At 39.0% G+C, this 13,917-nt stretch overlaps 1 protein-coding gene across 2 annotated transcripts in view; it reads left to right on the top strand.

Moving 5' to 3' along the window:
• Window positions 1-13,917, top strand: part of MYOF (myoferlin) — a 161,159-nt gene that overhangs the window by 90,274 nt on the left and 56,968 nt on the right. For both annotated transcript variants that reach the window (XM_051981667.1, XM_051981666.1), the window contains 4 exons: window positions 3,562-3,686; window positions 4,741-4,857; window positions 8,990-9,167; window positions 11,577-11,701. In XM_051981667.1, the coding sequence (XP_051837627.1) occupies window positions 3,562-3,686; window positions 4,741-4,857; window positions 8,990-9,167; window positions 11,577-11,701 (545 nt within the window). The remainder of the gene's footprint in view (window positions 1-3,561; window positions 3,687-4,740; window positions 4,858-8,989; window positions 9,168-11,576; window positions 11,702-13,917) is intronic.

Here is a 13,917-nt window from a genome sequence, read left to right as displayed (position 1 = left end):
GACTAATGTTTTAGACCAAAAATTAACTCATTACCTGGCCCCAGAATAACGAATAATTTACTCATAACTCTGGAAAACCATCCCTTAAGTTATAGAGGATAAGTTGCCTTAATAACAGGAGGAGTATCCACATTGATGAAATTAGAAATCCTGGAAATATTATAGCTTTAAGACATATTTCTAAATGAGTACTTCCCTTTGAAGTTATTGCTTTAGATCATCCATCTTATCCAACCAGGGGTAGCTCTTTCTTAAGGTGAAATCCATCCCTTCAAAGTGAAAGCCTGACAATCAGTAAGAGATTTGGGAGAATGTGTAATAGGCTTTAAAGAGCTCCTAAGGAGCCCAAAGAGAAGTTTGTTCCAAAATATTTTGAGACCTAGAACCATCTTTAGAATGAGTGTATCACCTGTTAAGGAAACTGCTTTTAGGATTGCTTCGGATGTCAAAATCCCAGTTCCTTCTGGGTATGATTTGGTGGCTTTGATTCATAATTTCATCTTGCACAAAGTCCACAAAATAGCATATAGTGTGTCAGTAGATGCTTGATTGAATGGAATTGAACTGATGAAAAGAAAATGGCCTTAAGGAAGGAAAAATGTAAGAGAAAATTTTTTTGGCCATCAGCTGAATGATTAATTTGAAAAAAAAAAAGAATGAAAATTCATTGGAAGTATTTCTTTCTAAAAAAAAAAAAAAAAGTCATTGGAAAAGACCTAGAATATTCATTCCCAGAGAAGGGAAAGGACAAATATCTGTCCTTACTGGTTTAAACATTTACTTGAATGATATAAGGGCCTTATCCCAGATGAACAAAGAAGAAAAGTAGAATAGTGAGATGAAGAATAAACATAGATGAGTGGTATCATCCCAGATCCAGGCCCCATTCTGGCTTTAGAACAAGTCACCTTCACTCTGAGATTAGGTTTTCCCTTCTTCAAGGTTGCTAGATGATCTCTAAAGTACCCTGCAAATAGAGAAGTCTAGGTTTCTTTTTTATTATTTTATCATTTCTTTTTATTATCAATAGTTTTTTTTTCAAATACATGTAAAGATACATGTAAAGGTAGTTTTCAACATTTATATTTGTAAGACTTTGTGTTCTAAATTTTTCTCCCTCCTCTTACCTCCCCTCTCCCCAAGACAGCAAGCAATCTGATTTAAATACAATCCTTCTAAATATATTTCAATATTTATCATGTTGTAAAAAATATCAGACCAAAAGGGAAAAAAACTGAGAAAAACCAAACAAACAAAAAGGTGAAAAAACTATGCTTCAATTCACATTCAGTCTCCATAGTCCTCTCTCTCTGGATGCAATTGGCATTTCCCATCCCAAGTCTATTGGAATTGGCTTGAATCATCTCCTTATTGAGAAAGGCCATGCCTATTATATTGATCATCACATAATCTTGTTACTCTGTGTAGTGCTCTCTTGGCTCTGCTTGCTTTACTCAGCATCAGTTCATTTAAGTCTCTCCAGGCATTTCTGAAGTCATCCCACTAATCATTTCTTACAGAACAATAATATTCCATAGCATTCATATACCATAACTTATTCAGCCATTGTCTAACTAATGGGCATCCACTCAGTTTCCAGTTCCTTGCCACTACAAAAAGGGCAGCTCCAAGCAGTTTTTCACGTGTGGGTCCTTTTCACTTTTTTATGGTCTCTTTGGGATATGGACCCCGTAGTGGAGTCTATATTCCTTTAGGATTTGCTACTGTCATTATTGTTATTGTTGTTCAGTTGTTTCAATTATATCCAACTCTGTGACACCATTTGGAGGTTTCCCACCAAAGATACAGGCCATTTCCTTCTCCAGCTCATTTTATAAAGAACGGAGGCAAACAGGTTTAAGTGACTTGCCTCAGATCACCCAGCTAGTAAGTGTCTGAGACCAGGTTTGAACCTGAAGATGAGTCTTCCTGACTGAAGGTCTGGAACTCCATGCATTGTGCCATTAGCTGCCCCCCACATTTTTATTAGTATTTGTTTATTGTAAAGTAGGAAAAGAGAAATAGAGCCTGGTAGGTACTTATCCAGAAATCCTCCCTGCCTTATTCCATGTACTGCCGAGTCCATCATGCCATTTATATTTTGGTAATAAATATACAATACAGTGGCTTTTCTGTTTAGTTTATTTTCATCTTTTACACTTATTTTTTGTCTTCAATGACTTCATCATATGTGTGTGTATGTGTGTGTGATGAAAATTACTTTCTGATGAAACTGTGGCACATTAGATAAATGTTACTCAGTAGCTAAATATGGTGGGTCTCCCCAAGCCATCACAAAGAGTTGCTTCTCCTCTCAATTCTTTTGTCTCTCTTTTATCTTTTTTGTCTCTGCTCTCCTTCTGTCATTAGCATGATACACCCTGAGAATTTTCACCCTGGGTCGGGGAATCACAAAGCCCCAGGCACACTTAGGCTGCTGCAGAGTGAAATGGTCTACACAATGTAACTCTCTACATTCTCAAACCCACAAAGGATTTATGATTCATCAGCCCAGAATCCTGAATTCCCTAACTCCACCACCCAGCTATGGCTTTATAGTTAAGTCTTAGGGAGCTGTCTGAGGCACAAAAAGGGTCAACCCAGACATTGTGACTACACTTGAAGACGTCAAGTCACAGAATCTTCATAAAAAGGCATTAGAATTTCTTCTAGACCAACTTCCCATACAACATCTCTGATAGGATAGGTTGTCATCTAGCTTCTGATTGTACATTTCCAGGGACAGGGAGATCATTAACTACTCAGAAGCCCATTTCATTATTTAATATTTTGAAAAGGAGCCAAATTCTACCTCCTTGCATTGTTCTTAGTTTTGACCTCTGGATAGAGAATAAATCTACTCCTTGTCTCACATGGCAGACCTTCAGGTATTTGAAGTCAGTAGTCATGTCCTCATTTCCCCCAAGTCTTTAATGAAGCTATGAGGTTTGTCTGATATCCAGAAAAAACTATAATAGATGATGACATGTATGATGATTTTTTAAAGTTTTTTTTTCTAATCATAGAAAAAAAATCTTGTAAGCTAACAGAATGGATTACCATGTAAATCTGTTAACCCTAAACAAGCAATTTTTACACAATCGTAACTAACCACTTGTCTTTAAGTACTTGCTTAAGGCTGAATAATATTTCTTAGAAAAAATAAGATATATGTTCACCTTACTAAATTTCCTCACCAAATATAAATGTAATTACAGTTTTTGTTTAATGTCAGTGATATCTGTAATACAATACCATTTGTAAACCAGTAGAAAGATGATAAAGAACAATTTGAAAGCCTATTATTCTTCTACTTAAATGAAATTCATAGATCACAAAATCAGCACACTGTATGGGTAGCAAATAGAGACACTTGTTTGATTTACTGTTTTAGAGGAAAATGGTAGCATCGTTGTAAGTGCTTATAGTCTGCTTTAATGTAACTAATGCACCTGTGGAGTAAAATAGTCTCACACCTTTAACTAACAACTAACTTCCAGCAAAACCTAATAGATTAGAAATTCCAGTGTCTGTGATCTAATGATGATGTTTGCTTCCCAGGGAAAACAGGAGAAACAGAAGTGGGCTTCGTACCAACATTTGGACCTTGTTATTTAAATCTTTATGGAAGTCCAAGAGAATACACTGGATTCCCAGATCCATATGATGACTTGAATTCTGGAAAGGTTGGTTTCTCAATTAAGTGAATGCTTTTAACAGTTAACTGATGGCAATGATATCTTACTATGACAATCGCTATGACCAGAGTTGGTATTTAGGGGAAATTGGATAAAATGCAACTCATATCCCACTTTGCCTCCCCCACCCAATCCATTCACCTAATTGGGGTGATGGGGAGAAAGAACTCTTTTTCTCTGCCAAAGCATTCAGATTCTTACTGTAATTATTTAATGTATTTCCAGACTAGACACTGTTACTCCTACTGGATAAGGTTTATTCCTTTCCTTTAAAGTACACACTTTCCAAATAGCCTCTTTTAGAATGCAAGTATCACTGAGAGGGGTAAAACCAACCATTTTTCTTTACATTGATTGATTAACAACTGTGTGCCAGGCACTTTGCTAAGCACTTGTGAATTAAAAGAAAAGGATAAAATAATTCTTGTGTTCAAGGTACTCACATTCTAATGGTGAGACAACAACAACAACAACAAAAAAAAATAAAAGGTATGTGTGTATATAAGGGGTGAGGTATGGGCTTACCTGGTTCAGAGGCATGATAAAATCATCAGGGCAGGACATGATTTGAGGATATTTGAGTTTGAGTTAATTTTATTTTGCAAAATGATGAGTTTCTGGAATCATGAAGTTCCCAGAAAGCAGCTGGGGTAGAAAAGGATGAGAATTTTCTTGAGTGACCTCCTTAAGTAGCAGAGAATAAGGGAAGGGCTCCCAGATGTTCATTTCATACCCTCTCCAATCAGAAATGAAGAGCAATTTTTGGAATGTCTCAATATTCTTCTAAACTGTCTTAAGTTTTAATATAAGGATAAATTAGATTCCCTGCTGTTCAGTTCTTACCATCCTGGTCTATTGGGTTTGGGAATCTGAAGCTTTATTAATAAAAAAAAATCCAACCTCCCCAAAACAAAACCAAGCCCCCTTTATATGGCACGGTTTCAAGGCATGCAGAGAAACTCAGGATGTTATGCACAAGGTGCTTTTTATTTGTTTGTATTCACATTAATAATCGATAATAACATGTATCATTGCCTTTCAGGGTGAAGGAGTTGCTTATAGAGGTCGGATCCTGGTTGAACTGACTACTTTACTTGAGAAAACACCCCCTAACAAAAAAGTTGAAGCCATACCCAGTGATGACTTATTGGTTGTTGAGGTAACTTCTGGGGTCACTTATCATATTAATCAATTAAAATGCTCTTAATGTTTATACAAATTAGAGGATTGCTTTCATTTAAGTTGTTTTTTTCTCTTATTTTATGTTAGATCAATAAATGCAACTGAGGATTTCTTGGGAAATCAAAAAGTCAGCATTATGTTTAGAAGGTGCTTTATATAGATCATAAAATTTGGACATCCCAGTAGTTTTTTGAGGTAGATTATTTAATGTCATTAACCCTCTTTTCTGGGTAAGCAAACTGAGGCTTAAAGAAATTAAGTGACTTATTCAACATCACAGTAAGGGAGTGTCATTTCAATAATCTAGGGATCTATGACTTTTGAATATTTGAGTATTCTCTCCTTACCATCATAGATAGTCTTTATAAATTGCTATGGCTGAAAAAAAATGATTGGTAGCCACTCATTATCAATATGCAGTGAGCCTCCCCATATTAGCTAGATTGCTCTTTGGATGATGGACATACATCCAGTCTAGTTGCATCTGGTCTTGAATCTCTTTGGTAAATAGTTTATTCTTTGAGAATCCTGGATCCATAATGAGATATAGAACAGTACTTTCTTGGAGGAGTATATGCTCTCCCATTTTCCATAAGCAGACTCTGATCATCTGAGATGACCAGGTTAGAAGCTGGATGAAGGAACCAGCATTAAGAACAGATCGTGCCAGGTTAGTCTCATTCTTGTAGAGAAGATAAAGAGATGATGGATTAGATGATAATACAATTAAATAGATTTAGATTAGAATGCTGGACTCAGAGGGGTAGTTCAGTATCAACATGGTAGCAGGTCTGAAGTGAAGGGTCCCCATCGGATGTCTTCTGGAATACTGGGTTCAGTTTGGGGCACCATAATTTAGGAATGACATTGATGAACCTAAGAGAATCCAGAAGAGAACTACCAGGAGAGTCAAAGGCCTTGAATTCATGACATATGAGAACCAGTTAAGAGATTCTAGACATGTGCAACCTGGAGAAGAAAAGACTTAATGGGACTGTCTGTATCTTCAAGTATCTGAAAATTTGAGATGTAGAGGGAGGGATTGAACTCATTATGTTTGGCTCTAGTGGGCAGAACTAAGAATGTGAGTAAAAGTTGCAAAATAACAATTTTAGGTTTCTTATGAGGAAAAATTTCTTAACTACTAGAGTTGTCCTAAAATAGAGTAGACTGCATTGAAGAGTGATGGGTTCCTTCCCAATAGAGGTTTCAAAATTGAGGTTCAATGATCACTCTTCAGTTTTGTTATAATATGTATTCCTTTCATATGAGTTAAACTAAATGGCCTCTGACGTCTCTTCCCACTCTCAAAATTCTATAATTTCTCTGTGTGACTCATCCAAGATCACATGGTAAGTGGTCGGTTTGGGAATTAATCTTTTCCACTCTATTGAGCTTCTTCATTTTATATGAAGGATATGAAAATCAGGATAACAACCAGGATTACTTAAGTCAAACATCATCTATGATTTTTTTGGAACATGAGTAATTTCCCTCTCAAACAATATAGGCAGAAAAGGCCAAGATTAAGCAACCAATGGAAATTTAAATTCATCCCACTATGTCTGTCACCAGAAAAATGTAGAACTGGATTTTTAAAATGGGCCTGTCACATGCCAAGAATGAGGTGTTACTGATAGATAGCTCGTGTTCTCCATTTGGATCCTCATAATGTCAAGAAAATAAAGGAAGGACCTCAAGTCCTTCACATTGGGTAATCCATGTGGGGTGATGTTATAGGAAGACAAGAACAAAGATAATACCAAAGTCACAAATGTAGATGGGTTACATATGAGAGAATCGACCTATTTGGGACCTGCTCTTTACCTATTTTCTGAAGGCTCTGAAAGAGCAAAGCCTTTTTTTAGCTGTGCTCCTTTTTTATTTTAAATAATATTTTATATTTCCCAATATTATGAAAAGATAATTTTTCCTCATATACTTTTTTAAAGTTTTGTGTTCCAAATTTTCTCCCTTCTTCCTTCACCTCTTTCTCTCTGAGATGGTAAGAAACTTGACATAGGTTATAGATATTCATCATGAAAAACGTTCCCATATTAATCATGTTGTAAAAGAAGATGCAGAAAAGAAAAAAACATGAAAAAAAAGAGAATCAGTTATGCTTCCTATCAAAACTTAACATTATACTAAAAAACCATATGGTTTTTTCCAGTAATAGTTGACAAAGGTTATTCTGGATAAAATCTCAGCTAGCCAGAAAATGGCCTTCATCGACAGTGAAATTTTACTGTGGCTACTCTCCCTTTAATTCATAAGATCATCCCAAGTCCTTGACACAGGAGTCTGGTCCTGGCTGCAAGGGAGACCATGCTCCTGAGGCACACCCACAGCCGAGCAGGTGGGCATGATCATGAATCACTTTACAGAGTCATTGAAGTGCTATGAGCTGGGAAAAGCCTGAGGGAAATCAGTCAGGAAATTCCTACTTGGGGTCAAATTGTTCTGACTGCATTCCACAGTGGAATGCTGTCTGTGGGTTTTCTGACTTAGGCTGCACACAGCCTAACCAAGAGAACGGGTGGAATTGAATAAATAGAATCCTGGGTGTAGATCTGGAAGGAACTCCCTAGACCTCGACTAGTCCAAATGCCCCATTTTATGGATGGGGAAAATGAAATCTAGGGAGAGTAAAAGACTTGCCCAAGATCACTTAAGTAGTTAATAGCAAAGTTGGAATTTGAACCCATGCTTTGACTCCAAATCCAATATACTTTCTTTTTTTTTAATTCAAGCTTTTTATTTTCAAAACATATGCATGGATAATTTCAAATCCAACATACTTTCCAAAATAAAATCTCACCCAAATCAAGTGATGGTCTGTAAAGTCATGGCGGCATCTCTTTCAAAGGGGCCGGATTGTTGGCCAGTGACTTGAGACCTTTCAATCCATTTAACTCATATACTTTGTCTTATCCTATCAAATGAGATATTGCATTTTGTAAACCTTAAAGTACTTAAATAAATGGCTATTCTCTCTCTTTTTTCTGTTACATTTTATATGGACTGGCAAGACCACCCGGTGTCCAAAGCCAGTCTACCGACACAAAAGCTAGTGCTTAGAGACTAGCTGAATGTACAGAACAAGTTGTTTCAGGCAGAGTTCCCAAATAGCTACTAGGTGATATTTGGAAGTAAGCCAGCACCAATAAAAGTACTCCGAAGAAATACCTAGCACATGGTGAAGGCTGACTTCGGAAAGCCCATGCAGCTGTAGAGTACTGGGGGGAGAGCCGGGGGGAACTGGCAGGAGGACCCATTGGGCAGGACATGCAGTCAGCAGATGTGGTGGGGATCTTCCTGAGCATGCACGTGGGGCAGAATCCAAGAGGCAAGGCTGGCAGCATGGCCCTTGCTTGAATGTTACTATTGCAAACCCCAAAGAATAGTTTTCATGTGTGCATTAGTGTGGAGGGGCTGTTGGACAGTGTTGATTCAGTATGCCAAAAGGTACTAAATATGATCAACGGTGAGAGTATAATCAATCAGTAAGCATTTATTAAGTGCCTAGTAGATGTAAGGCAATGTGCGGGGCACCGAGAATAAAAAGACGAATGAAACGATTCTTCCCTCAAGAAGCTTCTAATCACTTGGGAGTCTTCATTGTATAAGGTAAAGACAACTTGTCCTGGAGCCAGAAGCTTAGGCTTCAAATATTGCCTCTGCTCTTAGCTATCACCTGTAAGCAAATCATTTAATTATCCTCAGTTTATATAATCAGCTTCAGTTTTTTCATCCATAAAATAGGGGGATTCACAAGATGATCTTAGTATTATCGATTTAGAGTTGAAAGAGACCTTAGAAGTCCCGTGGCTCAGTCTCTTTGTTTTACAGATGAGCTAAATGAGACCTAGGTTAAAAGGACAAAGTCACACTGATTATTTTAGATAATCAGCATTGGGCCCATGACTGAAACTCAGCTCCTACTTCAAGTTCAAAACTCTTTCCACTGTTCCATGCAGAGGGAGTTGGGCTGGGTGAACTCATATGTCTCTTCCAGTTTAAAATCTAAAATTGCTAAAATCAGTTAGAAATTTACTTGCAAGAGAAAAGGTTATTCAATAATTTTTTTCTCCTGTTATAACCCATAGAAATATCAGCGCCGGCGAAAGTATAGCCTGGCTGCAGTGTTTCACTCTGCGACCATGCTGCAGGACATTGGAGAGGCTATTCAGTTTGAAGTAAGCATTGGCAATTATGGCAATAAGTTTGATGCTACCTGCAAGCCTTTGGCGTCAACAACTCAATATAGTCGGGCTGTGTTTGATGGTAAGAAAGATTGTCAGCACTCACGGAATTTGAGTCTTTTCCTATCAACTAGGTAATGTATGTGCCATTGACTGGTTAACTACTTATGAAGAGAGAGTGTGACATACATCTTCAGCTTCTCCATAGGGCCTTGAAAACAGTAGTCTTTAGATTAAAAATATATTGAGTGAATAAAAGAATGAATGAAAGACTTTTTACTTTCCCCTTTAGTATTTTTTGGGGTAAATAGTCTAAAAATAATAGTGAGGCACAATAAACAGGAACCCTCCACCCCTTCCTGCATAGCATTCTTCTTAGGTTCTTAACATTCTGTGCTGAATATTGGGGAGCAAAAGGTCAGTAAGATTAAAAAAATCTGAGGCAGATTAAGCCCCAAATTTATCCCTCCTGACATATCCTGCTTTCTCAGCCTGGGCAGAGTGATTTTCTTTTTTTATTATTATTATTATAGCTTTTTATTTACAAGATATATGCATGGGTAATTTTTCAGCATTGACAATTGCCAAACCTTTTGTTCCAATTTTTCCCCTCCTTCCCCCCATCTCCCCCCCAGATGGCAGGTTGATCAATACATGTTATATATGTTAAAGCATATGTTAAATACAATATATGTATACATGTCCCAATAGTTATTTTGCTGTACAAAAAGAATCGGACTTGGAAATAGTGTACTATTAGCCTGTGAAGGAAATCAAAAATGCAGGCAGATTAAAAACAGAGGGATTAGGAATTCAATGTAGTGGTTCATAGTCATCTCCCAGAGTTCTTTCACTGGGTGTGTCTGGTTCTATTCATTATTGAACAAATGGAACTGGTTTGGTTCGCTAATTGTTGAAGAGGGCCACATCCAGTAGAATTGATCATCATATAGTGTTGTTGTTGAAGTGTATAACGATCTCCTGGTCCTGTTTCACTCAGCATCAGTTCATGTAAGTCTCTCCAAGCCTCTCTGAAATCATCCCGCTGGTCATTTCTTACAGAACAATAATATTCCATAACATTCATATACCACAATTTACTCAACCGTTCTCCTATTGATGGGCATCTACTCAGTTTCCAGTTTCTGGCCACTACAAACAGGGCTGACACAAACATTTTGGCACATACAGGTCCCTTTCCCTTCTTTAGTATCTCTTTGGGGTATAAGCCCAGTAGAAACACTGCTGATCAAAGGGTATGCACAGTTTGATAACTTTTTGAGCACAGTTGCAAATTGTTCTCCAGAATGGCTGGATGTATCCACAATTCCACCAACAATGTATCAGTGTCCCTGTTTTCCCACATCCCCTCCAACATTGCACATTATCTTTCCCTGTCATTCTAGCCAGTCTGACAGGTGTGTAGTGCTATCTCAGAGTTGTCTTAATTTGCATTTCTATGATTAATAATGACTTGGAGCATCATTTCATATGTCTATGAATAGTTTCAATTTCTTTGAGAATTGTCTGTTCATATCCTTTGACCATTTATCAGTTGGAGAATGGCTTGATTTTTTATAAATTAGAGACAATTCTCTATATATTTTGGAAATGAGGTCTTTATCAGAACTTTTGACTGTAAAAATGTTTTCCCAGTTTATTGCTTCAGCAGGGTGATTTTCTACAAATCTATGGATTTCTTTTCTGTCTCATTCCTGTGCAGGGAATGGGAAGGAGGGAATGGAGACAATTGTATATACATTACTTTTCTGAAAATTTAGAATCCACATTAGCCTAGTTCATGACTTACTGTACTTTGGAAAGCTTCTGTGAAAGACTAGAACAAGATGTAAAAGCAAAACAAATCTGAAGCCTAAAGATGTACCATTGTATTATTGAGGTTTTTCAAGCAGGAAAAAAAACTGGAAGTGGAAATTTCTGTTTTCTTTTTTGAAGCTGTTATTTTGGCAAATTTGTCAATTACTCTTAATCCTAAAAAAATAACTGTGAAGTTGAGTAATTCACCCAAAGACCACATAACTAGTAAAATTCAAAGGCTGGACTTTGAACCTCGACCTTCCAGATTCCTGGAATGCTGTCCTTCTAGCCATGAAATGCTGCCTTACTGTACTTGATAAGGCAGAGAAAATGGGCAAAGATATTATTATACAAGAAAATGGGCAAAGATATATTGTTATAAGACAGCCAATAAATTATATACTTATTATACAATATTATATAATACAACATAATCCAATTACACACATTTTTGACAAGAGTTAAAACAAAAAGGAATTCTGGCTAGCCCCCAAATAAATAGAATATTAAATGCACTGGAATGCCTCATTCTCTGAACATTTTGGTTAATCATTATGTTATCCTAGCAAACCCAGTGCTAAATGGTTAGGAGCCTCATCTAAAAGATTAGTTTATAATAAAATAATATTTCAAGTCTTAAATGTAATGCTGATCTATGAATGTTCTATACTAGGGAATTTCTATTATTATTTGCCATGGGCCCAGACAAAGCCAGTGGTGACTCTGACTTCTTATTGGGAAGATATTAGTCACAGATTGGATGCAGTGAACATTCTTCTGGTCATGGCAGAACGGTTGGTAAGTCATTCCAAATATCTTCTTCTCACCTCTGTCCCTCTTTCTACCCTCTGCTATCTTCTAGAGATTTAACAAAGATCCTATCTAAAGCAAAAAAGAAGAGAATGATCAATCTTCATTCACTTATTAAACATTTGATATGTTCTAAGCAATATGTCAAGCACTAGGGATATAGTCAAAAAAGCAAAACTAGACCCTGCCCTCACAGAGCTTACATTCTAATTGAGTAGGCAACATGTACATTAGTAGATATATACGGAGAGGACGTATGGTAACTTTAGACGAGCAGGCCCTGGGAATTGGGTAGGAGTGTCTGTAACGAGGGCTAGGAAAGTTCTATGCATGTGGCGGGTGGTTTGAGGTTTCATAGGAAGAGAAAACCCCCCTGAAGCAAAGGTTGAACTCTGATTTTACTTCCTTTTGTAGGGATGCCTTCTCATTAAGAGGCTGGGACTTGCTTTGGTGGAAATGCTATTATCTCATTTTTTATGTTCAGCTGAGGCTGTGGCGGGCAGCGGTATTGGGGGCTGTTTGGAGCAATGGGGAGGATTGCACGTCCAGACCCTCCGGCACAAGCCAAAGCCACTAAGACAAATTATTTCTATGAGACGGCGGTCTGGGGAGGGCTGGTTCTGCTCTTAGCAGTTTTATCCCTTGTTAGATTGGTCTTTCACGAAAGACATACTTCATGTTGGAGGGAAAGTGGCCCTGCATTCACCAAGACCATGTCAGAGGAGCATGAGCTCTGGCAATTCCTTCCACACTGGAAGGCTGTGAACGTGGGCCTGGGCACGGCTGGCTCTCTGTGCTCAGAGGTCCGGCCTAGCCAAGGGCTCGAAGGAGGCACGTTTTAGGTCACAGGAGCTGATGGGAAGCGCTCCCTGAGGTGAGCAGGGGCTGTGAGCTAATGTCATTGAAGGAAGTGACGATCGGGGATAATCTTTGCTGAGCTCCAGCTTAGCAGTACCAGGGCTCAGTAGGCCAGATGGACCTGGAGACCCGAAAGCGCCATCAGGACAGAGCAGCTGCTTCAGGAAGGTCAGATACAGGGTAGAACTTAGGGACCATTTAGTCTGAGCTACCGTCTTACACATGAGGTAACAGGTAAGGAAGGCTTCTGGAAGGTGAATAACGTGGCCATGTGCGGCAGGAGGAAGGGTTAGACCCGAGTCCTGCTGCCTTCCTGGCTGGGAGGAGCTTGGCTAGCTGGTGGGAAACTGGCTCTGAACAGTTACTGGGGGCCTGAAGACAAAACGAAACGTTCCCGCCCTCAGGAAGCTTATATTCTATTGTAGTAAGAGAACTCTATATAACCATGTATAAGTATATACAAAAAATAGATGAAATAAATACAAGTAATTGGGGGAAGAACAGAAATGGCCTCATGGAGGAAGTGGCTTTTCAGCTTTGCTGATTCTGAGAAGTGGAGGTGAGCATTTCAGGCCCATAATCAAGGGGGTCTCCCCGGGGGTGGGGTACAGATCACACCACTAGTACCAAGTGCTAGAGGGGCATCCAGAGTCTGTATCACTTACCAGTGCGAGACCTGGCGGTGGAGCCTGGACTTTGGGGGTCTGTCTTTGCAAGGACATGTGATGGCGAGGTAGGGGCCCCTGCGGGAGGATCTGCCGGACACAGCAAGGGAGTAGTTCTCGGGGGAGAAGTGCTGCTCCAGAACCCAGGCTCTCCCATCTTTCTCCCTACTGTATACACATGAGGAAGCTGAGGTCTAGGAGAGGTGAAGCAGTTTACCCAAATTCATGTAGCTTGTGAGGTGCAGGAAGGGCATGTAACCGAGGCCTACTTTAAGCCAGGAGATGGAGAGTAACATCGGCTCTCTGCTTGGGGTTCCAAGGCTAAGCCTGCAAAATCAGTCAGCTCTACAGGAATTGCCCTAAGATGTAAAAACAATGATTGTTAGCATTCAGTAGTAGGTGGAAGCAGTTTTATCAGTGAGGAAGAAGGCCAAAAGGGGAATTGGTTAGAATTGTGACTCTGAGTGGGGCCGATGGAGAGCTTTTTATTTTTCATAGCCTGCCTTGGCTGGGAGGGCCCAAGGCCTGGGTGGGGCCCAGTCTGCCACGGGCTTAAGAGGAACCAGTTGCAGTGTCACCGGAGCCAGGCTGATCATTACCTCGCTTTGTACAGAGCATGGACTCGGCCTGCACCCTCGGTGACTGCGGCCTTGGGATCCCTTCCACTTTTTCTGGCACTTT

This window comes from Antechinus flavipes, chromosome 2, assembly GCF_016432865.1.
Source record: "Antechinus flavipes isolate AdamAnt ecotype Samford, QLD, Australia chromosome 2, AdamAnt_v2, whole genome shotgun sequence".
In the NCBI taxonomy this organism is placed as follows: Eukaryota; Metazoa; Chordata; class Mammalia; order Dasyuromorphia; family Dasyuridae; genus Antechinus; species Antechinus flavipes.
The sequence above is the reverse complement of the archived record's forward strand: the minus strand, read 5'-3'. Positions and strand labels throughout refer to the sequence as shown.